Source organism: Pinus tabuliformis, chromosome 8 (assembly GCF_031772625.1).
Source record: "Pinus tabuliformis cultivar Carrire ecotype Pingquan chromosome 8, CPIR1, whole genome shotgun sequence".
Classification (NCBI taxonomy): Eukaryota; Viridiplantae; Streptophyta; class Pinopsida; order Pinales; family Pinaceae; genus Pinus; species Pinus tabuliformis.
The window spans coordinates 2039106122-2039130891 of NC_142294.1; the positions used below are offsets into that span (position 1 = coordinate 2039106122).

At 38.1% G+C, this 24770-nt stretch overlaps 1 protein-coding gene across 4 annotated transcripts in view; it reads left to right on the top strand.

Annotated features, from left to right (window-relative positions):
- The window catches only part of MEE13 (myosin heavy chain-like protein), a 190251-nt gene extending 171043 nt beyond the window's left edge, over positions 1-19208 (top strand). For all 4 annotated transcript variants that reach the window (XM_089374930.1, XM_089374931.1, XM_089374933.1 and 1 more), the window contains 9 exons: positions 4496-4564; positions 4684-4740; positions 4846-5121; positions 5644-5736; positions 5862-5972; positions 7356-7435; positions 17730-17951; positions 18060-18153; positions 18265-19208. In XM_089374930.1, coding sequence (XP_089231056.1) covers positions 4496-4564; positions 4684-4740; positions 4846-5121; positions 5644-5736; positions 5862-5972; positions 7356-7435; positions 17730-17951; positions 18060-18153; positions 18265-18591 — 1329 coding nt within the window. In that variant the 3' untranslated portion in view covers positions 18592-19208. The remainder of the gene's footprint in view (positions 1-4495; positions 4565-4683; positions 4741-4845; positions 5122-5643; positions 5737-5861; positions 5973-7355; positions 7436-17729; positions 17952-18059; positions 18154-18264) is intronic.
- Positions 19209-24770: the final 5562 nt, after the last annotated feature.

A 24770-nucleotide genomic window follows, 5' to 3' on the forward strand; every position in this document is an offset into this window, starting at 1 on the left:
CTATCCAACCTTTAATCTAACCGCCCCCCCGCCCCCCTCCGCAAAGTTGTTTCACTCTTACCACTTTTTATAGCTGTCTTCATCTCGTGCAATGCGGGACCGCCCCCTACCTAAACCATTTACCATCTAGTACCCCGCCCGCAAGAATGTTGTAAAACCACTTTTTTAGGTGGCAATGTCTACGAGGTATGTAAGCAAATTTAAAAATTATAAAGTGTGTATTGAGGGCAATAATGGAGGGAGCATTTTTATAGTTATTTTTATTGGAATGAGATTATGGGTGAAAGCTTGAGGTAAGAGGAGGTTGAGTCCTCAAGCAATTGTTACAGTCATATAAGCTTGATGTCCTTTTTTTTTCAAGAAACAATGTGTTCTTGAGAAAAATTGGTTGATTTTCTTTCTTCTTTTTTAGTTAGTTGGAATTTTAGTATAGTGGACTCTCTATAGGTCTCTCAGGAGGTCTTTTGACGACCTGGAGTATAGGGATATGTGAGATCTCCACTTCTAGCAATTCTTTTGGAATTATGTTAGAAGGCTTCACCATGGTGGGTCAGGTTCATTTCAAGATGCTGAATTGTTATGGTCTACAAACAACGAGGCCTCAAGCAATTGTTACAGTCATATAAGCTTGATGTCCTTTTTTTTTCAAGAAACAATGTGTACTTGAGAAAAATTGGTTGATTTTCTTTCTTTGTTTTTAGTTATTTGGAAATTTAGTACAGTGGACTCTCTATAGGTCTCTCAGGAGGTCTTTTGACGACCTGGAGTATGGGGATATGTGAGATTTCCACTTCTAGCAATTCGTTTGGAATTATGTTAGAAGGCTTCACCATGGTGGGTCAGTTTCTTTTCAAGATGCTGAATTGTTATGGTTCTTTCCAAAATCGTCAGTTTTTATGGGAACATGCCAAAGGATTATGTTTGTTGTCAGATACTTTGTTTATTTGTGGGAGGGGACCTGAACTTTGTTATCTTAGACCAAGAATGTTGGGGAGTTCATTGTAGTCTGGATCCATTAGTCCAATATTTTATTACATTACTGGAAGAATTAGGGCTGGTCGACATTGAACCAGTGTCGATATGTCCAATCTGGTAAAATAAGAGAGCGGGATTTGAAGGAATTGTTGTAACTTTTTCTGTCACCTTTAAAAGTTACAATTTTTTTTGAAAATTTCCAAAATTTGCCACCTTCCTTCAATCTTATCCTTGCCTTGGCAAATGCCTTCCTTTAAATATCATTCCATCTAACCCTTTCCATTGCTAAAAGATGAATTGTCTCTGAGGTTTTTATAAATGTTTTCGAGTTATTTTTAATAGTTATGATTTTAAATCAAATTTAATTTTTTAAAATATATATAATTATATTTTTTATAAAATTATTTATTTAAAATATTAAACTTATGTTAAAATATCGAGTGAGAAGCACATTTGTTACGATGTATTATGGGTAATCAAAAAGTCAAAATCAATGAGTCAAATCAAGTCTATGTTCCCACCCCTCATGTCAAACATTAACACACCATTATATTCATTACCTCAAGATGTGTGAAGTAATAAATCTATGGTTTATGGGGGGGGGGCTGCCTATCCAACCTTTAATCTAACCCTACCCCCCACCCCTACGCAAAGTTGTTTCACTCTTACTGCTTTTTACAATTGTCTTCATCTCATGCATTGCGGGACACCCCCACCTAAACCATTTACCATCTACTACCCCGACCGCAAGAACGTTGTAAAACCACTTTTTTAGGTGGGAATGTCTACGAGGTATGTAAGAAAATTTAAAAATTATAAAGTGTGTATCGAGGGCAATAATGGAGGGAGCATTTTTATAGTTATTTTTATTGGAATGAGGTTATGGGTGAAAGCTTGAGGTAAGAGGAGGTTGAGTCGTTAAGTAATTGTTACAGTCATATAAGCTTGATGTCCTTTTTTTTCAAGAAACAATGTGTACTTGAGAAAAATTGGTTGATTTTCTTTCTTCGTTTTTAGTTAGTTGGAATTTTAGTACAGTGGACTCTCTATAGGTCTCTCAGGAGGTCTTTTGATGACCTGGAGTATGGGGATATGTGAGATCTCCACTTCTAGCAATTCTTTTGGAATTATGTTAGAAGGCTTCACCATGGTGGGTCAGGTTCATTTCAAGATGCTGAATTGTTATGGTTTGCAAACAACGAGCCCTCAAGCAATTGTTACAGTCATATAAGCTTGATGTCCTTTTTTTTTTTCAAGAAACAATGTGTACTTGAGACAAATTGGTTGATTTTCTTTCTTCTTTTTTAGTTATTTGGAAATTTAGTACAGTGGACTCTTAATAGGTCTCTCCGGAGGTCTTTTGACGACCTGGAGTATGGGGATATGTGAGATCTCCACTTCTAGCAATTCGTTCGGAATTATATTAGGAGGCTTCACCATCGTGGGTTAGGTTCATTTCAAGATGCTGAATTGTTATGGTTCTTTCCAAAATCATTAGTTTTTATGGGAACGGGCCAAAGGATCATGCTTGTTGTCAGATACTTTGTGTATTGTGGGAGGAGACCTGAACTTTGTTATCTTAGACCGAGAATGTTGGGGAGTTCATTGTATTCCGGATCCATTTGTCCAATATTTTATTACATTACTGGAAGAATTAGGGCTGGTTGACATTGAACCAGTGTCGATATGTCAAATCTGGTAAAATAAGAGAGCGTTATTTGAAGGAAATGTTTTAACTTTTTCTGAAACCTTTAAAAGTTACAATTTTTTTTTGAAAATTTCCAAAATTTGCCACCTTCCTTCTCCTTGCCTCGGCAAATGCCTTCCTTTAAATATCATTCCATCTAACCCTTTCCATTGCTAAAAGATGAATTGTGTCTGAGGTTTTTATAAATGTTTCCGAGTTATTTTTAATGGTTTTGATTTTAAATCAAATTTAATTTTTAAAAATATATATAATTATATTTTTTATAAAATTATTTATTTAAAATATTAAACTTATGTTGAAATATCGAGTGAGAAGCACATTTGTTACCCTGTATTATGGCTAATAAAAAAGTCAAAATCAATTAGTGAAATCAAATCTATGTCCCCACCCCTCATTTCAAACATTAAAACACCATTATATTCATTACCTCGAGATGTGTGAAGTAATAAATCTATGGTTTATGGGGGGGATGGGGGGGCTGCCTTTCCAACCTTTAATCTAACGCCCCCCTGCAAAGTTGTTTCATGCTTACCGCTTTTTACAATGGTTGTTATGAATATAATTCTTAACAATTAAATAAGTAAAATAAATATAAATATTAAATAATCAAATATTAATTAGGTTAAATAGTTGTTAAGTTAAGTGAAAAGGCATGTCTAAAAGACATGCTTACTTACGAAAGGTCACCTGCTGAGGTATAAAAGCAGGACCTCATTGTAACATTCAAAATCATCTTATACATTATATATATATTAATAAATTATCATTATTAAAGACCTGTGTGTATTTTTACATTCAATTCTACAAGCTATCAGTTTTCTTGCTTCAGCCATAGTTTTTATGCTACAGTATACATAATGACATGAGTACAATGACAATAATGAAGACCAAAACTAGTTACATTTTCCAACAAGGGTACCTAATGGCTGGCTCAGGTGGCGGAGAAAAGTAGCACATCAAAGCTATCAGGTGGCTGTCAAGGGGCTGCGAGCTGCTCGTTGAAAACAAATCTAGGAGAAGAATTCTCCTCTGGCATCACCCACTGGTGGTGGGTAACATGGCCACCATTTCCATTTTCTAGGGGTTGTGTTTCCAGCCGTACCTTTTTCGGAAACTTCCATACATTTCAACGTTTCATGCAATGTAGTGTGGGATGTGAGGTCTGGGATAGCTAACTTGTATCTATCGTTTGAGTGTCATGCCACAGGTCATCTTGGTTGGAGATGTTATACTGTCAGTCTAGTATTCCAGTGGAAGATCCCAAGTGGGATCTTCCAATAGTGTTTGTCCCCTAGAGCATACATGGAATAATCATGATTGGCAAATAATCAGCAACATTGAAAATAATCAGGAAAAATTGGCCAACTCTTGGTGTGCCTGCAGTGTTGAATGGAATAATCAGTAGTATTTAAAAAAAATATATTTTGTTGGTTATGTTGGGATTATTTGGGATTAATTTGCCTAATTGGAGATTATTTCACCTATGTTCCATTGTGTGGTGCTTCAATATAGAGATGATGAAGACCCATTTGAGGATATGTAGATTTTAGAATCTATGTATTTACTAGTAGATTGATGTCTAAGGAAACAATAATTTTGTATACATTCAATGCTTGCATATCGTGTATTGGCAATTATGGCTAAAGTTAGTGGGAAAACATTTTGGTTATATTTTGAATTTTCAATGTTATGAATGATTTGTTTCTTGGAATCTGAATTTTCTATTTTTCTGTTTCATGGTTATATGTTTGTGTGTGTGCATGTGTATTTTGAAAGACTTTCATATCTTTAATTTTGAACTTCCATGTGTAGGACTCTCTGCAAGATGAATTGGCAGCATCTAGGGAAATGATAGAAAAACTGCACAAAGATCTAGAAGAGGTAGGCCTTTCTAACCATATTTAAGTTGAAAATTTGAGTCATTTTTACCAGTATGTTTATTGTTGTTGGCAAAAGGTGGTCATTGTATGGCTTATTAAATCTATACTGCCATATTTCAGGCACGTTCTTCTAAAGATCTCTTGCTGCAGAGGGTCAATTCTCTTGATGTGAAGCTGGTATGCAATTTCAGATGTCCCTTGTGTAGCTGTAACTTATTCCCAAATGGTTTCCATATGTTATCTTTGACAAATATTTGTTGTAATTCTCATAACTTTATACAGAAACAATCGGAAGACACCATCAAGAATGAGCTCTCCCTTCTCCGTATTTTTCAAGTTCAGAAGAGAAATGAGGTTCTGAATTTAGTTGAGGAGGAGCATAAATGGCTGGAAGCAGCAACAGCAGAGCTTGAAACTCAAGTAAAGCAGCAGCTTATGAACAAAATGGTTCCTTCTGATTCCTTTGATTTGAATGGAGACAGCCCGAGCACAAACCTAGAACAAAGTGAGAATACTGTTATTAATGAAAGTGCAGAATGTTCTCACGGAGATACAGTGGTGTGTTCTCTTGTCTAAACAATATTTTTATTTAGATTGAAAACTCACCAATAAAGCTAGATTGGAGTGCTAAACAGTAAACACAAGAATACCAAGCTACTTAAGACTCCATACCTATTCCCTGGGAACTTCAAATTTTAATAGTGGGATGCTACTTCAGTATTTGAATGGATTCATGTTAGTATGCCACGGTTTCAATTTAACAGTTAACTAGATATACGCAGAATAACTCATGATAAAGTCCTCAATGGGGCCCTTAACATCCAAAACCTGAACCGATAACAATCCATGATGGCTGAGATTTATTGCTTCCTGATATATCTTTCCTGAGATTGATTTCTTTGTAAATGGTGGAAATATTATCTGGACAAAAAGATAAACATAACATCTTGAGGTTGCGGCATTGTGTCTTGACTCTTATGTTCACACCATTCTTCTGTTGTATGGGCAAGGAAGGGAATTTGACTTCCTGAATGTGTTTCACTACTCTTGTAACTAATCAGGTATTTATTTGGTTCTCAGGAAAAGCATTCTGATTCCCTAAACACTAGTTCCGAAGAACAATCAAATGCTGATGACAGCAGGAAGGTCCTTGCTCAAGCTTTACAGGAAAAAGTGGGTACCTGTGTTGTTTTCTATCTATCTCATATTCAGCTTTCATCTGCACTGCTATCTGTTACATTTTAGGCATAATATTCTAATTGCTAATTACTATGATTGGTTGGTGAAATTTCTACTAGGTTCAGGCATTATTGCTGCTTTCACAACAAGAGGAAAGGCATTTTCTAGAGAAAAGCACAAATGCAGCTCTTGAGGAAAAAAATGAAGAACTTCGGCAGAAACTATTGCGAGTAATATATTTTGGCATGTTGTAATCTAGATTTTTTTTAATATTGTTACTGATTCCTGTGGCAGACCTGATATCCGTCCTTGTTATGGCTCGTTATTGCTTTGTGCTGATGATAGTAAAATGTTAATAGCTGCCTCAGAGAAGATGATTTTACTAATAAAACCTGAAAACTGTTCTAAATTAACAGAAATTATTAGCCTTAAAATATCGTAAAAATAATCATTGATAGTTTTTGCAAAGTCAAGGGCTCTCAATCTGTTTATTGTGTGATAAAATTGTGTCATTACTTAAAAGGGAGGATGGAGATGGTCTGGAGGCAAAAGCATTTTCATTCTCTACAAGAACAGTTCCAGATAACAGCATTTTCTTTCATTCAATATCGATTATGGAAAAGAAATATTTGAACAAGTTGCAAAGTTGGAGCTTCTGAAGAAATATGGCTGCTCAAATATTTTGGTTCCTCATTCAGTTTATTATTATTTTTTTGCATCTCCTTTGAATTTCTAACGTGCTATACTTCATTAGCTAAGTGTTTCTATCCAGGGTTGTTGATGGAAAAGGCTAGAGGCAGATTGTAAAATAAATTAAATAATCTATATCCAAATCTCATAGTGAGACACTGAAATTCGCTTATATCACGCCATGATTATAATGTATGTTGTGATGTCTCAATTGGCTAACAAAATCAAATACACAACATTGACATGAAAACAACATAGCACGATATGCAGCTTACTGGGCCAATCATTGTGAAGCTTTATTGAGGAGACTGGGGTTCAGATCTTGTGGATACTTGCCTTCCCTTCTCTAATGTGGTGTCAAGCAATGTAGATAGATAGTAACTGAGCACCATTATTCATCTTACCACATCTGGCAGAGGCAAGAGCATTGTTGAATGTCTCTTCTAGTTGTCCTTATACACAGGTGAAATGATTAGAATCTATATTATAATTATCTGTCATTAGACAACCATCATTTTGTTTCCATATCTTTTCTTCAACTCTAGTGGGTTTGTGTACAGTGGCTCATGATTTATGTTTACATATTGTCCTTGAGTTCCACTGGCATACTTGGATACTGGTGCACCGTAACATAATTTCATTTCATTTCTCAATGTGTGTGATGTAATGGGGAATGTTAGTGTTGTTCACAACTTCAATGGAACTAACTGCATGCGTATTTTGTTGTATTATATGTTTAAATATTTTACTGTGTTAACTTTCATTCTTATACATTGATGAGAGATTTTTTACAAGAATGTTTGGACTGTGTGAGAAAGTATGTTTTAGGATTGAGAAATAAGTGCTTCCGTTCACTACTGATTTTATTGCTCAATGTTGGGAATGAGTCTGATTGCACATTACTTGTGGGACATGACAAGCAGGTCACTAAGGAAAAGGTGGCAGCACTTATGGAGGTAGCGCAGCTAAGACAAGTATGCCAGAACTTACAAGAGCATGGAAGGTTCTGTATATCTTGAAATAATACATGCCTTCTTACTGTTTTATATCTCTTAAGTATAAAACTATGGTAATTAGAAATTTGGCCTTGTGAGCAGAATTTTTAGAATGCACTTTGCAAAGACCTAAAACTTGCAAGAAGTCATCTCTGCTTACTAGAAATCTCAATTGAATTCAGTGTGTTATGTAACGAACAAAGTTCGTATACGCAGCAATAATCTTCAGAATATTTCAAGGACAAGAACATATATTGTAGGATAACTAATTGTATATTGAATATTATATAAAAGAGCTGATGAGATGATTACAATGAAGGCGAGGGCCTGCTTATATACCCTAGGTAGGTACCTCTTCACCAATGGTTATGTCCTTAGGGACATACTTTTTCATTAACTAGTTACTAAATAATCATTATTTATTATTATTATTGTTTTACATTATTTTATATATATTTTTATTCATAACATTGTCTTCCTCTTCAAAGAGCTTTGTCCTCAAAGCTTACTAATAAAAGACTTGATCTGTTTTTCCGTTTCGACTATCTTCTCGTCTCTGAACTTTCATCTTCATTGATACAAGACGATATGATGCTCTGAGTGAGACAAAATTGTTGAACTGAAAATGGATCGGACCATCCTAGATTAACCTTTTGTCAAATTTTCCGATCACTGAAATTTTGTAATGAATTGTTATCATAGGACTAGATTCTGCAAACTTCAGTGTTCCTTGGAACAAAAATCGGTTGTTTATGTTCTGAGTGATATAGATTCGTAGATTGATTGAGGTGCTTATTCTTGTGATTCGGATGTCAGATACAAAAGTTTTCCTACAAGCTGACGATATAAGGTAGCATCAACTTCAGGGGAAGTACAAGTGACTGAAAGTTTGGCTCCAGACTAAAAGGGAGAAGGGGCTGGCTTATGGTCTTCCATGTGGAAGTGGCGTAGAAGATCACAGGCATACTTGGACTGAGAAAGGGAAATACCTTCCTTGGATTGCAAGACTTGAAGACCAAGAAGTTAGAACATAATGCAAGTGTCTTAAGTTTGTCACTTCAAACTTCTTTTTAAGGCTGGACTTCACATGGTTTATAAGGTTGGGATCACTACCAGTAAGGATAAGATCATCAACATAAAGAACAAGAATGATAAGAGACTTACCCACTTTCTTGGTGTAGACAATATTGTCAGAATGACACCTAGAAAAGCCAGTATCTAAAAAAAAGCTACCAATTTTGGCATACCAAGCCTGAGGGGCTTGCTTGAGACCATAAAGGGATTTCTTAAGCCAACATACAAGGCTGGAGTCTGTTTGTATAAAGCCAGGAGGTTGTTCCATATAGATTTCTTCATGCAAAGTCCCCATGCAAAAAGGCATATTTAACATCCATCTGATGGACTTCCCATTTGAAAGAGGTAGCAAGGGAAAGAACAAGGTAGATAGAGTTCATTTTGGCAACAGGGGAGAAGGTTTCAATATAGTCAATGCCTTCAACTTGTGAAAAACCCTTAGCAACAAGACGAGCTTTATGTTTATCAACTTTTCCATCTGGTCCAAACTTGGTTTTGTAAATTGATTTACATCTAACAAGTTTTCTTCCCTTTGGAAGAGGAACAAGATCCCATGTATCATTTGCCAATAATGAACGATATTCTTCATTCAAGTTGCGTCCCAATTTGGATGGCCTGAAGCTTCTGCAAAGGTGTTAAGATCATAATTCGCTGAAGCTTGAGCCAGTAAAGAAGAGGCTCTATCGAACTGAGAACATGTACGTCACTGATCTGTAGGATCACCTGCAAGAGCACCTACTGCATCCCGAGTAGCACAGACCCATTTTGGAAGCTGAGGAGTTGGAGGATTCTGAGAAGGTGGGGGAGGATTGTCATCTTCGCTGTCATCATCTGAAGAAGAAATAGTTTTAGAAGTAGAAGGGATAGAGAGAGGTGGCACATCTGCCAAAATAGGCTCGTAGGCCGATATATTTTCAGCAAACTTTACATCTCTCTAATGATAACATTTTTGGACTTAAGTGAAAGAAGTCTATATCCTTTGCATCTTTAGAATATCCAACAAAAATACATTTTTCACTCATAGGTTCTAAAGTTTTATGTTTCTCATCTGGAATATGGGCCCATGCTTCACTTCCAAAAACACGAAAGTGACTTATATCTGGTTTAATTGAGCTCCATGCTTCTTCTGGAGTGATATTCTTTAAAATCTTAGTAGGAGTGCGATTTACTATGTAATTTGCATAGTTAATCGCTTCTGCCCAAAAATTAAGACTAAGTCCTTTAGATTGAAGCATACAATTAGCCATTTCCTTTAAGGTGCGATTCTTCCTTTCAGCTACACCATTTTGTTGTGGAGTATATGGAACATTATGTTGCATTTGAATTCCATGCTCAATGCAAAAGTTAATGAATTTGTTGTTAACATATTCTCCGCCATTATCAGATCTTAGCTTAAGAATTTGATGTCCAGATTGTTTCTCAACAAAGGCCTTAAAGGCCAAGAACATGTTAAATACTTCACTCTTGAGTTTTAAGAAGTATACCCAAGTGTGTCTGGAGAAATCATCAATGAAAGTTAAGAAATACTCATGCCAAAGTTTGCTCACTTCATCATTATGACCAACAAATACAGAGGGAAGAGTTGATGACCCAAAGTTGTTAAACTTGTACAACCTTGTAGAATCATCAACAATGCCAGTAGCTAAAATCTGTCTAGGATCTCTTAGGTCCTTAATTACAACATCATGAGGTGAAAATTCAACGATTTTACTTTCATCTGAATGAGTTATTTAATATATAGATAAAAGGTTCCAGGATAAGGTTGGAACACATAATACATCATTAAATTGACCATTGTCTAAGTGAATAGTTCCAGTTCCTACAACACAAAGAGATCTATCATCCCCACCATATATATTTTTGGTGTAACAATCATTTAAAGAAGAAAGCATGGCTTTGTTTTTGGCCATGCGATAAGAAGCTCTAGAATTAATGAGCCACTCATGAGAATGAGAAGAAGAAGATACATTTAGTGCATAACCAGACCGAAATGCTTGACAACCAGATGTAGAAAGTGCTATTCCTGAAGATGAATTTGAAGTTGAAGAATGATCCAAATGGATGTTATGCTTCTTCATTGTTGCTTCCAAGGCTTCCATCTTCTTAAAGCATTTGGATTCTAAGTGGCCATCTCGATTACAAAAGTTGCAATGTCTATCAGTCTTTTTCCCTTTGTTTTTATTTGCGTTATGATTTTGTTGAATTGATTTTTCATTTTGTTGACACTAAAAGTGCTTAGGACCCTTGTTTGGTTTAGGACCATTCTTTTTGGGATACTGCTTCTTAGGATTCTTTGAACTTGGTTGCTGTTGTGCGGCTAAGGCTTTCATAGAAGAGTTTCCAAGATTAAGAAGACCAAGATGTAAAAGTTTTTCTTGTTTTCTTATTAAAGAATCACAAAAGGCATCAAAAGAGAGGGACTTGTAGTCTTGTCCTTGAGAAATAAAGGCTTTTATAGTAGAATGGAAGGTGGAAACAAACACATAGTAGGCTGATCCCAACTTAGTAAGAATGGAATAGATAAGGCTACCATCTTCTTTCTTAACTTTAACAACTTCCAAGAGAAGTCTAAGGGTTTTAAACTTGGACAAAAAATCTTCAATGGAAGAAAAATTATTGGGGTCCAACGTAAGCAACTCATTTTCGAGTTGATGGGCTCTAATTTCATTTTTAATTCCAAAAACTTTATTGAGCTGTTTCATTGCTTTATCAGGGGTATCAAGTTCTGCGATATGGAATATAAGGTCTTGAGAAATAGACATCCATATCAACCCACGTGCTTGATCTTGCCTATTTTCCTGTTTCGCTGCTTTATCTTCATCTTTAGGTTTAGTTTCTTGGCCTGAGACTATTCTGTAAAGACTTTTACTTCTAAGTAAATCCACAATGTAGGACCACCATTGGAAGTAGTTGGTGTTGTCAAGAATAATTTGGCATGGACTTTCCATTTTAATAGAAACTGAAGCTGTAGATGCTGAAACTAATTGTTCCAATGGAAAGATCTTAAAAAATTAGGCTGATTAAAAAAACAGCTTTGAAAACGGCTTCCAGACGAAGAAGTTATGGCTTTTTGAAGAAAAGTTGTTGAAGATGCCGACAAAGTGTGTGAATGTGCGGAAGTGAATGATAATGTTATATTTAAACCCACCCCCCTTTTCCAAACTTAATCTAATTAGCTCACTTAAAAAAAAAAATTATGTGACCCACTTTTATAAATAAGTGAAAGTCACTTTTACAATGGTACTTTATGAGCTACCCACTAAACTGTAACTTAAATAAAAGATAAAGAGACTTTAGAATTATAAGTGACTCACTTTTTATAATGGGCGAGAACACTTTTACATAAAGTAACTTTAAAACATAAGTTAGATGTGCTTTTTGAAAAAGTAACTCAACAAAAAAAAAGATTTGAACTCAAGACTTCTATTCCCATAAAGTAATTTTGGTCCAAGTGAGTTAGTTTAAAAGGTTAGTAATTTTTGGAAAAGAGGAAGGGGTTTTTATTTTTGTCACTGAAGCTTTCGGATGCGTGCGTACTTGAAAAAGCCATTTTTGCCTACAAAACAAAAAACCACACAATCCAACACGGACATACAAAAAAACCAAACCTTATGGCTTGAAGTTAGCTTTTGCCAGAAACTAAATATTTTCCTCAATGTTTCTGATTTTCCGAGATCACGCTAAGATGCGACAGAAAAGAGCATATGTACGAAAAAAATCCTTCCTTTCTGTTTCTGATTTGCCCAGATCGCACAGAGTTGCGAGGTAAAGAGCATACACATAAATGAAAGGTATGGATCCGGTAATAAAAAAGAGACAAATAAATAAACCGAAATAAATAGAGAGATAAATAACTAAAATTGCAAATAAACACTATATATCTCCAGATCTTAAAAATGAGGTAGCTAGGGCTACTAGAAACCTTTTCGCGTGAAACGAAAGGCGTTCCTCACTGGAACAGATGCTCCTAACACAATAGAGCAGTCTTCTCGGCCTGAAAGATGTCAGAAATAATAGATCTAGGAAGCGATAGTTAGATGCAGTTGTACCGGCTTCTGATTTGGATCACCAACGGATGCGGCCCTCAAATGGCTCCAATACCATGTAAGAATTTACAGGGTAAGTTCCTCACATAGAACACCAAAGGACACCTCTCACAAACAGATTACAGATCAATACACTAGTATTCTTGACGTGGTTAAAACCCTTAAGAGGGAAACAGTCCATGACTTGAGCCAACGCAACCATTTCAGGCAATTTATTAATGTAAAAGAAAGAAAATTTACATATGCTTCTTTCATGAACGGTTATCCTACAAATGACCCTCCATGCTCTTTAAATAGAGATCATGGACCAATCGGGTGTTAAGCCACGGATCAAGTGTCAGTAATACCGAGGAGAGAATGAACCGTCAGATCACTTTATATCTAGAACATATCGTGACTGTCGGATTGTTAGTTACAAAAGTACATAGTAAAGAGACACACTTTACCCAACTCTACACTAGACCAAGTTATATTTAACTATTTCCCATGTGTCGGAATATCCTAACAAATAAAGTAGAGGATGAAAAACACTCTTGGAATGCCTGTCCTACATAGACATTATATCCATTTTTCATAACATTTGTAATAAGACCAACCTCCATAACTTATTCCATAAGAATTAAAAAGATCTTGGAAAATTTAAGTTTCAAGCTATTTGATCATAGAAAAAGCTTGATAAATTAAAGCAATCAATTTTACTTTATAGATCCATCAGACCAAAGTTGGTCTCAGCAGACAGTATTCTTCGTAATCATCAATATTTTTAATGACTTCAAATGAGAAAATAAAGTTTATGGTTCTACATGCATGATCTATGGTGTATTCTTGTTTGATGTGTTTGATGTAGTTCTATTTTCAAATGTTCGAAAAAATTTACATCCCGTTTTGGCAGGGTTCATGTATCCATTTCAGAGACCTGTTTCCTTAATCAGTTTGTGATTTTTGTTTATCCCTTAGGTTAGGATCAATCTCTAAGCTTTTAATAATTCTAATTAACAAGTGTTGTAATTTTCTAGTGTCTACCCCAATGTTGCACGAAGCGGGAGCGAAGCGGAAGCGCGAAGCGCGGAAGCGTCATTTTCCAAAAATCTAGGGAGCGAAGCGTCCGCGGAAGCGTCTGCTATATATATATATATTTTTATATATTTTTTTGCATTTATACTCAAAACAAACATCCCAAATACCAAATTAATTGTAGAAGACATGAAAACATGCATATTTTTGCATAAATCAAGATAGATATGGCATCCATGATTCCATTGTAGTTACTAGTATGTACAACAATCATCTATATTCTAGCTATTACAAACATACATCAAATTTTTAAGCATATTATAAAACATAAAACATTTAAGCATATTATAAAACATAAAACATAGAGCATATTATGATTTATCTAGCAAGTGAGCAACTGTCAACATTTGTCATGTCCAAAATTCAAATAATAATGTTTACAAAATATGTCACTTGGTCACCGCCAAGCCAAAAAGGTTCAAAATTCAAATTCACAAGTCTACAAGTCTAATGAGTAATCTATAGACTATGACAAAAAGAAGTAGATTGTGAATATATCTACTAATCTCTCCTCCTTCCACCACGAATAGAACGTGATGGCGTGCCTCCACGTGGTGGCAATGAAGAAAATGGTCCCTGTGTAAGTCGTGGCACTGGAACTGATGAAGAAGAACCCCCTGCTGTTGGTGTTGAACCATGGAACCTAGGACCAGATGGGGGTGGGGGTGGTGGCATATCAACACGGTCATCATCATCCTAGAATCGCTCAAAAAATTCATGCAAAAAAAAAAAAACACTAGTTAACAAAAAAATTAAAAACATGAATTAGAGAAATGCTTTATAAGGGAAAATTGGAAAATTCATACCACAATGGACATACCTGGATAAGAGCATCCTCTAATTGCTCTAGTTGCAACACCCCATCCTCCAAATTGGGCTCCTCTGGATGCTTGTCCCAAGTCAACAAGTCTTTATTAGACTTTGCATCTTCACAGTAATGGGACAACAATCGCAAGTTGTAATGAACATAAACCAAGCTCTCTGCCTGGTCTAAACTCAACCTGTTCCTTTTAACACTGTGGATGAAAGAATAAGAGCTCCAACACCTCTCTGTAGAAGAAGTGTTTACCACCTGTGATAGCACCCGCAATGCCAAACTCTGTAGAAGTGGAGTAGGCCCTCCATGCATGTTCCACCACTCAAGAGCAGAAAAATGCTCTCGATCTTCAATTGAATGCATGCTCCCAAATGGACCAGTGTTGAGCGTATAGTTGCTCACCTGTCTCCGTACCAATGCAGCCTCCTCATTATCAGGGATTAATCTACTCAATGCAGCCATATATTTTTCGTGAACCTCTTTATCTTGGTGTGGTTTTTTCCTGCTTCCCCCCCCAGGTGCTGGTTTTGAAAGCCATGATGGATGATAGTACCTAGGTGTCAAAACATATGCTAATGCATGCAATGGAACATTTAGCATATCCCATCGCTTTTCCACCTCTTCACGAATATAATTGTACAAGGTGGTATCTCTAGGCTCAACAATGTCTTTAATCTGCCCCAACATGCTATCCATTTGCTCATACACCTCCCCAATTACTGGTCGATCTGAATCTGCAAACTTGATCATGTAATAAATTGGTTTGGTGAATTGCAAAACATATTTAACCTGTGACCAAAAGTAAGTGTCAAGAACAGTGTCCTTGACTACATTAGCAGTAGCACCATCTGTACACTGGTTAATTTCATCCCATGTTTCAGCACACACCAGATTAGTTAAAGCTTGTCTCACCTTCACTAGCCGCCTAAAGGTGAGGTAATAACTAGCAAATCTTGTCTTTGCAATTTTAAGCAATTGCAACTTGGAGTAAGTGCCATAGAAGTAGTTTACCCTTGTATGCCCTGTGATGAATTTAATGAGCTGCTTCCCTTTCCTGTAAACCTCAGCAATCCACCCACATTCTTTGTGTTTCACAATATCATGCATCAAAAGGTTCAATGTGTGAACCAGGCACCCAGACCAAAAGATGTGTGGATGAGTACGCTCAATAATTTTTCCTGCTGCCTTACAATTTGCTGCATTATCTGTGATCACTTGAACCACATTATTCGGACCAACATCTTTGATTGATTTCAATAGGAGATCTTCAATGGTTTGTGCAGTTGCACTGATGGAGGAGGAGTCATGACATGCAATAAATACTGCACCCTTAGAAGAAACACCAAGAACATTTATCAAATGTTGGTTTCTAATATTTGTCCACCCATCTGATACAATGGATACCCCATAATCCACCCACTCATGTGTAAAACGTGTCAAAGCTCTTTGAACCTTAGCTTTTTCTCTTTCTAATAACACTGTTCTAGCTTTCTCATAGTTGGGGGCCTTGTATCCTTTTGGGGCTTCATTGATGGCCTTTACCATGTCATGCCAATAGGGAGAGCGAAGCACATTGAATGGTACACCGCAAGCACAAAGAAAACGGACTACCTTTCCATCCACATCATCCCTCCCAGAAACATTAAGGAAATCCCCTATTGTTTTTCTACCTCCAGAGGTTGCAGAAGTACCATGAGGAGATGGGCAACTACCAAATTTAGAGTTTGCACTTGATTCTGAATGAGTTTTTTGTTTCTTGTTTTTTTGTTGTGCAGCCATCTCTATTTTGATGTATTTTTGTCTTTGTTCACTTGAAATTTTTGGGCAAATGGCTACCCCCACAGAACCCTTTTTTTCATCACTCTCTAGCACCCCACAAAGATGCCTCCTCAGACGGGTATATGAACCCGTATATGGTTTTCCTCCATGACAATCATGAGGGCACATCCATTTGTAAGATCCACCACCCTTTCCCCCTTCAAGTTTGGTCACATAGTTCCACAAGGGATTTGATGTACCTTTCCCATCTTGTGCTTCAGTGTCCTCTTCAAGTTCATCCCCTTCCTCTTCAAACCCTTCCTCCTCATCATACATTGGGTCACTACTATTAGGACCAAGTTCATCCCCTTCCTCTTCCCCTCTATTCCTCACCCTTGCCATCATTAAAACCAAGAGTGGAATGATACATAGAAGCCAAAAGAACACCATCTTGGAATATGGATATAGGTGGTGGACAACCTGTAAATAAAGGAGCAAGTAGAAACAATGGGAAAGAGTAGGAGAGGGAGGAGAAAAATACAATTTTTTTTTCAAAAAAACAAGGGAGTTTGGGGTTTGAACTTACCTCTTTAGCTCTTGTAGATGAAGTCCTCCAAGCTCTTGCTCCAAGCTCCTCCTCCTTCTCCTAGCTCCTCCTCCTTCTCCTAGCTCCTCCTTCTTCACTCCTCCAAGCTCTCCTCTCTTCTCCTCTCCTTTCCTCTCTTCTCTTCTCCTCTCCTCTCTTCTCTTCTCCAACTCTCATAAACTCAAAGTGAGAAAATGAGAAGAGAATGGGGGCTTTATTCTTTTCTAAAATCACCCTAGACTCACCCTAAACTAACCTAACCCACCCCCTCATGCTAGTTAAGTCACATGTTAAAACAAATTTAAAAAAAATAAATTAAAAATCCGCTGGCCACGGGGTTGCTTCCGGAAGCGCCTGGGTGGCGTGTGGTTCCGGGCCGGAAGCGTGGCGCCACCCCGTGCCCGAACCGCCCTCCGATCCGCGGTTCCGGGCGGCCGCAACCCAAAAAGGCAGGAATCGTTTTTTTTTAACGGATCCGCGCAACCGCCAAATCCGATCCGCGCTTCCAGGGTGGATTCCGGGACGGTTCGCTCCGATCCGCGGTTCCGGGTTTGGATCCGGCGGGGGGGGGGGGGGGCGATTCCTGCAACCCTGGTCTACCCCTTTGTCATGCCACACTCATCATTGAATAAAAAATTAAGTGCATGACTTTATATATACACACACACACACACAGTCTCCAACATGAGCAATTGCCTAAGCATAAAAACAATTAACTCGGAACAATTTTCCAGCTACTTTGAAGTTTGTAGAGCTCTTGGGGCTCCTCTTTCATCACATATACTTATCTGTGGAATGAACTAATTTACTTTAGATCAGCACTGTCAAACAAAATCTAAGTGCAACTAGAGTTTCTTAGGCATGTTCCATAAACTTTCTAATGAAGTTGATTTATGTTTTCCTAGTGAGAAGGTCTAACACTTCAAAGGTTGTCTAACATTGTGCAGAGAGCTAATTCCTGGGTCAAAACAACAGCATAATTTGAATACTAATTCCACGGGTGCTTCCAACGAGAAAGATTGGAGGGTAAAACATTTACTGAAACGATCTTATCTCAAATACTGGCTGAGGGGCATAGACATTACTGGGTTTAAAGCTAATACTCACACCCTTGAAGGTGATAGTAGTTCTGAGGCAAGCAAGCCTAAGGATGCCATGGACTTTGCCAGGTTCAACATTGTCTCTTCCACATTTTGACTATTTCATATTGTCTAAACTCTAAATCATTCATCAAACAATGCAATAAATAGATCACCAATACTCTAATTTCCATGCAGATTAAAGGTCGAAAATGCTGCGCTTCAGGAAAGCATGGCAAACATGGAACATTTGACAACATCTATCCATCGACTTCGGCTAGCTCTTCTCAAAGTAAACTTTAATTTTTATTGTGGGTTAGATTGAGCTCAGTTTTCAGTTGCTTTGCTTTACTTGCTAACATTGTTTCTGTTTTAACATCCATTTATCATCATTATTCTCTAGGTAAAAGAAGATACAAGTTTTTCTGCTGCTAGTGAAGGTGCTTTAGAAGTAATTAATGGTATAATCAATGAGGCTCGGCATATTAAGACAGCACTTGGTAGCTCCCTTCCTGTTAGTTGGTCAGCAGACAGCACTTCAGATCTACCCGATAATTCAGATTCAGAGATTGCACCTGACAGTGACGATCACACAATTACTGGACTAGACAGTGTTTCAGCTGCTGGGATTGAGCTTGTAGAACTTTTGATCTTGGCTGCTGATCTACAGAAAATAGAGCTCATGCAGATGTCAAAACAAGCCTTGCTTCTTGAGAATGGCCCAGCCTAGACAAGTTCAAACCTTACTTAAAAAAAGTTTCTAGCATCATCGGTAAGATGTTTGACATGTATCTTTGGTGTTTTCCTTGTATGGACAATGAATATTTTTCATGTTGGGTGACGAGAAATGCAGTCCAGATTTTATTTCATAATCTACACTAACATTGTTAGAGGTTGTTATCCTGGGTACATCAAAGTTTACAAAGAGACAGCTTGGCATCTCTCTAGATGTAAGCTGATCAGCAAAGTGTGCAAAATATCAATATCAATTCTGGACCCCATAATGTTATAGGTGGTGGTGGAGATGAAACTATCAAGATTCTTCCTTCTTGTGTCTAACCTGTCCATTTTAGTGAAGTGGCAGGCAGGTAGAAATGACTAGAAGTAGTCTACTGAGAATGCTCAGTGGAAATTTAAAATTCCAGGCTTCATTGGTTTTTATTATGTATGCCCACCGCATAAAAATAAGGAATATTTGTTTCTTTCATATGGATTTGTAGTTCGTGGATTATTAAACATTTTGTTAATAAGATGCCTACTAGTGTATCTACTATATTGTATACTTCCATGAAGAACTCTTGAATCTTACAGCTTCAGAAGCTAGATAAAGTTAAATTTTTCAAGCTATTTTGTGCAAATTGCATAGATATACCAATGATACGTAGATTAGTGCGAGCTTTAGCTGTTGTCCCTTTTGAATGGTATTAAAAAATAAAATGAAATTATAAGGATGTCCACTAAGGACCAAAATTGGTCAACTGGGACTAGAAAGTACAATTTAGTAATAATAGCAATATAGAGGCTTATGGCATGTCTTCTCTAGACAAAAAGGCAAATGACGTGATACAAACAATAACAAATAGAAGCAGGTTTAATAGAGAAGGGTAAACAGAGCGATATTGTTCACATAAACAATCACAAACACATGAATTTTTTTCCTAAAACTGGTGGATATCAAGGTTAACATTTTCCCAAGATGTCTACAAAGTAGTTGAATCCCTTGTGCGCATAATGCGTTGAAACAGGAGGCATGACTGATTCTTATTTCTTTGGATTAGTGCACTGAATTCACACGCAATATTTTCTTCTAGCAATGGCTCAACCTGTCACCTCTTGGTGGGCTAACAGATATAGTAGTGTTTTTAGTTGGATTTTATCTTATGCATTCAACTTAATTTGTAATGCTTAAAATCCCTTCTTTTCAACCAACCATCGAGACAGACTATGGAAATTGGTTGTTGATGGAATGTTCACCACCTAGTGGTAGGCATGCTTGGTGCATCGGTCAAGGCCTCTCCCTCAACTGTGAGATGCTGGTTAAGTGCTCTTCCTATTGATAGGTAGGCTGAGATCTATCTCACTATTGTAGAGAAACAAATGAAGAAATCTTGTATGGTTTAGTGACAGGCCATTTCAGCCTCTCTACCTATCTCCGCTCAGGGGGGAACTTGAACTACTTTTAATAACAGCCATTAGTTCCTTCTATGAATCCTGATACCATAATTGCTGATTTACAGTTAGTCAATGAGGATCTGTTGAAATTTGATGACTAAATTGTTTCCTCCAATCCCAACCCGGTTTTAATTTCACCTTATCACTCCCATTCAGTGAAATGCTCTTTCCCATAAACATAAATTCAACATATAGAATTTTGGAAATGAAAATTTCAGATTAGGACACATGAGACTGTCAACGCATGATGAAAATAAATATGGACATAAACAGACCAGCAACACACATAAAAATACACAGATTTTTGGTCAACTTAGACCTAGGCAAAACCCCTTCAATTTTCTCCGGGGAAAACTTGTTAGAGAGATCTTCAAATTTATTTATCTTTCAAGTTTAGGAAATATGCATTTGCAGACAAAACAAAACAACAAAATACAACTTATCTCTTCAGCCCAAAACTCCTTGAGAACCGTGCCCACTTGGAGCTGAAAATATGTACTGTACAGAGATGACTGTATGGATTTTGTATGTACTTTATGGATTTCCGTACCTCTGTACGAACTGTATGATTTTTTTTTTTCAAAAAAAAGAAAAAAAAATTCTCAAAACTTTTCTCGAATGACGTGCAACTCACAACAGTAAATGTTGTTCGTACTGTACCTTCTACAATCTTCTATGTCTTGATTTTCGTGCTCATCTTTGCCCAGAAATCACTCTTTCAGCTCACTGCAACAAATTTCTCCTTCAAAACTTTTTTCCAGCTCTCATCCTCTTTTCTTCAATCTGCTCATGAAGAATGAATGTCTTCTTTCTCCAATCTGCTCATGAAGAATGAATGAAGTCTCTCTTTTCTTTCCCCCTTTTGTTTCCCTAAATGACTTTTGGGCAACCCTAAGATCTAATGGCTTAGATTTATTTAGATCAAATGGATGAGAATAAATGTGGATTTAATTCTCATTTTCTATTTTTTAACTCACCCATTAAATAAAGTACCAACATTGTACTTTATGTCTAAAGTCACTTTTCACTTTATAATTTAACATTGACTTTACCACTTATAAAGTCACTTTCACTCTATAAAGTCATACTTATGAAAATAATTGTTTTGGACACTTTTCCCTATGTAGAGACTAACCCATGGAAAACGACTTGTCCAAGGTACATTAAAAATCAACACCCCCTCTTACCGAGGAAAGTGTTTCTCACCACATCCATCTTGTCCCTGAAATGGACATGCGTGCCTCTTGGCAAGGACTTTGTGAAAACATCGACCACTTGTTCATCTGTTGATATATACTCCAACTTCACTGCCTATAGTCCAGGCCATAATCAACAGTCCCTTGCATGTAGCGAAGAATGTGCTTTGCAGCGACCTAGTGCACCCTCCTTGGCTCAACCATGAACTGGCTAAGTGTGTTCACTGCAAAGCATATATCTAGCCTAGTGTTGACCAGATACATTAAGGACCCAATAAGCTGCCTATACAATGTGGGATCCACCAAACTAGAATCTGAAGCACGAAGCTTCTTCTAGTTGGTGATCATAGGTGTAGACACAGGTCTACAGTTTGCCATGTGAAATCTGCTCAACACATCCACAACATACTATCGCTGCCCCAGAAAGATATGCCCCTCCTCCTGCCACACCTGAAGCCCCAAAAAGTAATGCATCAGCCCAATGTCCTTCATCTTGAACTCCATAGCAAGATCCTCCTTGCAACCACTAATCAATCTCTTTGCCCCAGTAATGAACAAGTCATCAACATACAACACAAGAATGAGTGTATCATCCCCTACAACAATGTAGTATAGGTTCGGATTTGCATCACTCTTCGTGAAACCCATTTGTTGCAAGTAAGTATCAATCCTCGATACCGAGCTCTCGGATCTTGCTTAAGTCTGTAGAGTCCTCACCTCAATCGACATACATGGTTCTCCCGGCCAAGTACCTCAAAGCCATGTGGCTGCTCAACATACACCTCCTCGTCTATAACTCTGTTCAGAAATGTTGTCTTCACATCCATCTGATGGATCTGCCAACCCATTTTTGCAGTAATAGAAATAAGGACTGGATAGAAGTGTATCAAGCTATGGGAGCGAAGGTCTCATCATAGTCAACTCCTTTTATCTGTGAGAACCCTCTAGCCACAAACTTCGCCTTGAAATTCTCAATGCTGCCATCCGCAACATGCTTTATCCTGTAGAGCCACTTGGAAGTCAAAACTGACTTGCCCTGAGGCCTAGGCATCACTTCCCAGAGATTGTTCTTAATGATAGAGGCATACTCCTCCACCATAGCCTCTCTCCATACCTCCTGGCTAGCAGCCTCCTCATAGCTAGTAGGCTCAGAGTCAACAATGTTGGTAGCCTTGGCTACATAACTACAAAACCGCTCAGGGCGCACACTCTCCTTGTTCACCCGCTTTAGAGGACCAACAGACTCCGCTTCCTTCAAGGTGTCTTGAAGCCGCTTGGGCCTCCTCTTCCTTGAAGAAGTTTCCCCATAGGGAACCTCATCCTCTGCCCCCTAGTCTGGTGAACCTGAAGGTCTGCCAACTGACCTTGGTGTGCTTGTACTAGCACCTGTCCTCGAAAAACTTGTACTGGCACCTGTGCATGTGTCAGCTGAAGTGCCATGTGAACTTTGTACCAGTGGACTCCCTAAAGAAGTGCTCGGTGAACTCGCCATTGGTGCCCCAGATGTCACTGACACTGAAGTACCTCTTGTACCAGTCGATCTAGAACCCTGAGGTCTTGCTCCCTGTACCTGACCTCCTTGCTGAGGAGAAGTTTGTGACTCTCTCTCATCATATTCTCGTGATCTCTGATAGGTCCTCTCCTCCTCGAATTTCACATCCCTCCTAATCGCCACTCTGTTTAGAAGGAATGAAGATCCGATAGGCCTTTGAAGTCTCGCAATAACCTATAAAGATACCCTTCTCTGCCATGGGTTCCAACTTCGTCCTTTGCTCCTTGGGGATATAAGAATATGTGAGACATCCAAAGATACGAAGATGTCCCACATGAGGCTTCTCTCCAGTGAAAGCCTCCTCCGGAGTCATATTCCCCAATACTTTGTGAGGACTCCTGTTCTGAAGATAAACAACAGTATTGCAGGCCTCAACCCACAAAAACAAAGGCAACCCTTGATCATGAATCATCGCTCTAGCAACCCCAACAGCTATGTTCTTCCTTTTAGACGCCCCATTTTGTTGGAGATTGTAAGGAACCGTGAACTCTCCCTAAATGCCCTCATGTGCACAGAAGTCAAAAAACCCACCATCGATGTACTCCTCACCATTTTCTGACCTCAAGACCCGAATCTTCCTACTTGTCTGCTTTTTCCACAAGGGCTTTGGACTCTTTAAAGCGACTGAAGACCTCACCCTTAGTCTTCAGGAAATATATCAAAGTCCTCCTAGAGTAGTCATCAATGAATATAACATAATACTCATAACCACCCAAAGACACATGAGACATACAACCATTAACATCAGTATGAATCAAGTCTAGCATACTTGTAGATCTGTTGTCGCTCACTGGGAATGCTAACTTGGTGTACTTTCCCAAAGCACACCCTCTGTAAACCTCATAATGCTTGACACTAAAATCAGGAACTCCAGTAGTGATCTCCCTTAGTACTCTCAAAGCTCCATGATGCATATGTGTCATCTTCCGGTGCCATAACTCGCACAAGTCTCATTTTGCTGGTGGTATTAGTGTGAGTGCTACTAGATGTGCTACTCACCAGTGCTCCCGCCGACTGAAAACTAAACTTGTATAGTTTCCTAGAGCGAACTCCAATCACTTTGGCCGAAGTGATGGAAGCTCCCCTGGGATGCATCAATACTTGCCCTCCTGAGAAAGTGACGTCAAACCCCTTCTCCTCTATAACAAACACTGAAATCAAGATCTTCTTCATCCCTAGAACATACAAAACATACATGACCTTCAAAGGAGGCAAAGACTCCCTCTCAAATGTCACAGTCCCCACACCAACAACTCTCACAATGCGGTCATCTCTTAGTACAATCTCAATATCAAGTGCCCTCTCTGCAAGCTCTGAAAAGAACTCCTGTGCACCTGTCATATGGCGGGAAGCCCTGTTGTCTATGTACCGCACATCAGATGATGTACTCCTACTAGATGTAGAAGTAATAAATGCAAAGTCTTGGTCAAACTGTGAAGCAAATTGCTCCACCTCTGCTAAAGCTGCAGTACCCTTCTTCCCCTTCTTCTTCTTCTCAAGACATGTAGCAACAATGTCCCATCTTCTGACATGCCCAACATTTGAATTTGGACATATCCGTATCTTTCTTCTTCTTCTCCTTTCCCTTAGCCTCATCTAATGAGGCCCCTTTCTTGGCCTTCCCTTTGTTCTTCACCCTAGTTGTCAAGGATACATCCTCCTCGTCTGCTATCTTCACCCCACCACTATTTGTCTTCTGTATCTCATGCTGCACACAATCATCCTAGAATTTGTCCCAATTGGGAAGATTCTCCCTAGAGGTAACATCATTTCCAAAGACCTCCCAAGACTTAGGAAGTCCTGCTACAACTATCTTGACTAAATTTGTGGGTGCAACTGCCTCACCAATAACAATGAAATCATCACTTACCTGTTTGACCCTGCCAAGATAATGAACTACACTTTCAACCTTTGTCATCTCAATGTTCTTCAATTGTTCTTTGAGTGCAATCTTCCCGCTGTCATTGGTACTCTGATAGAGAGTGGTTA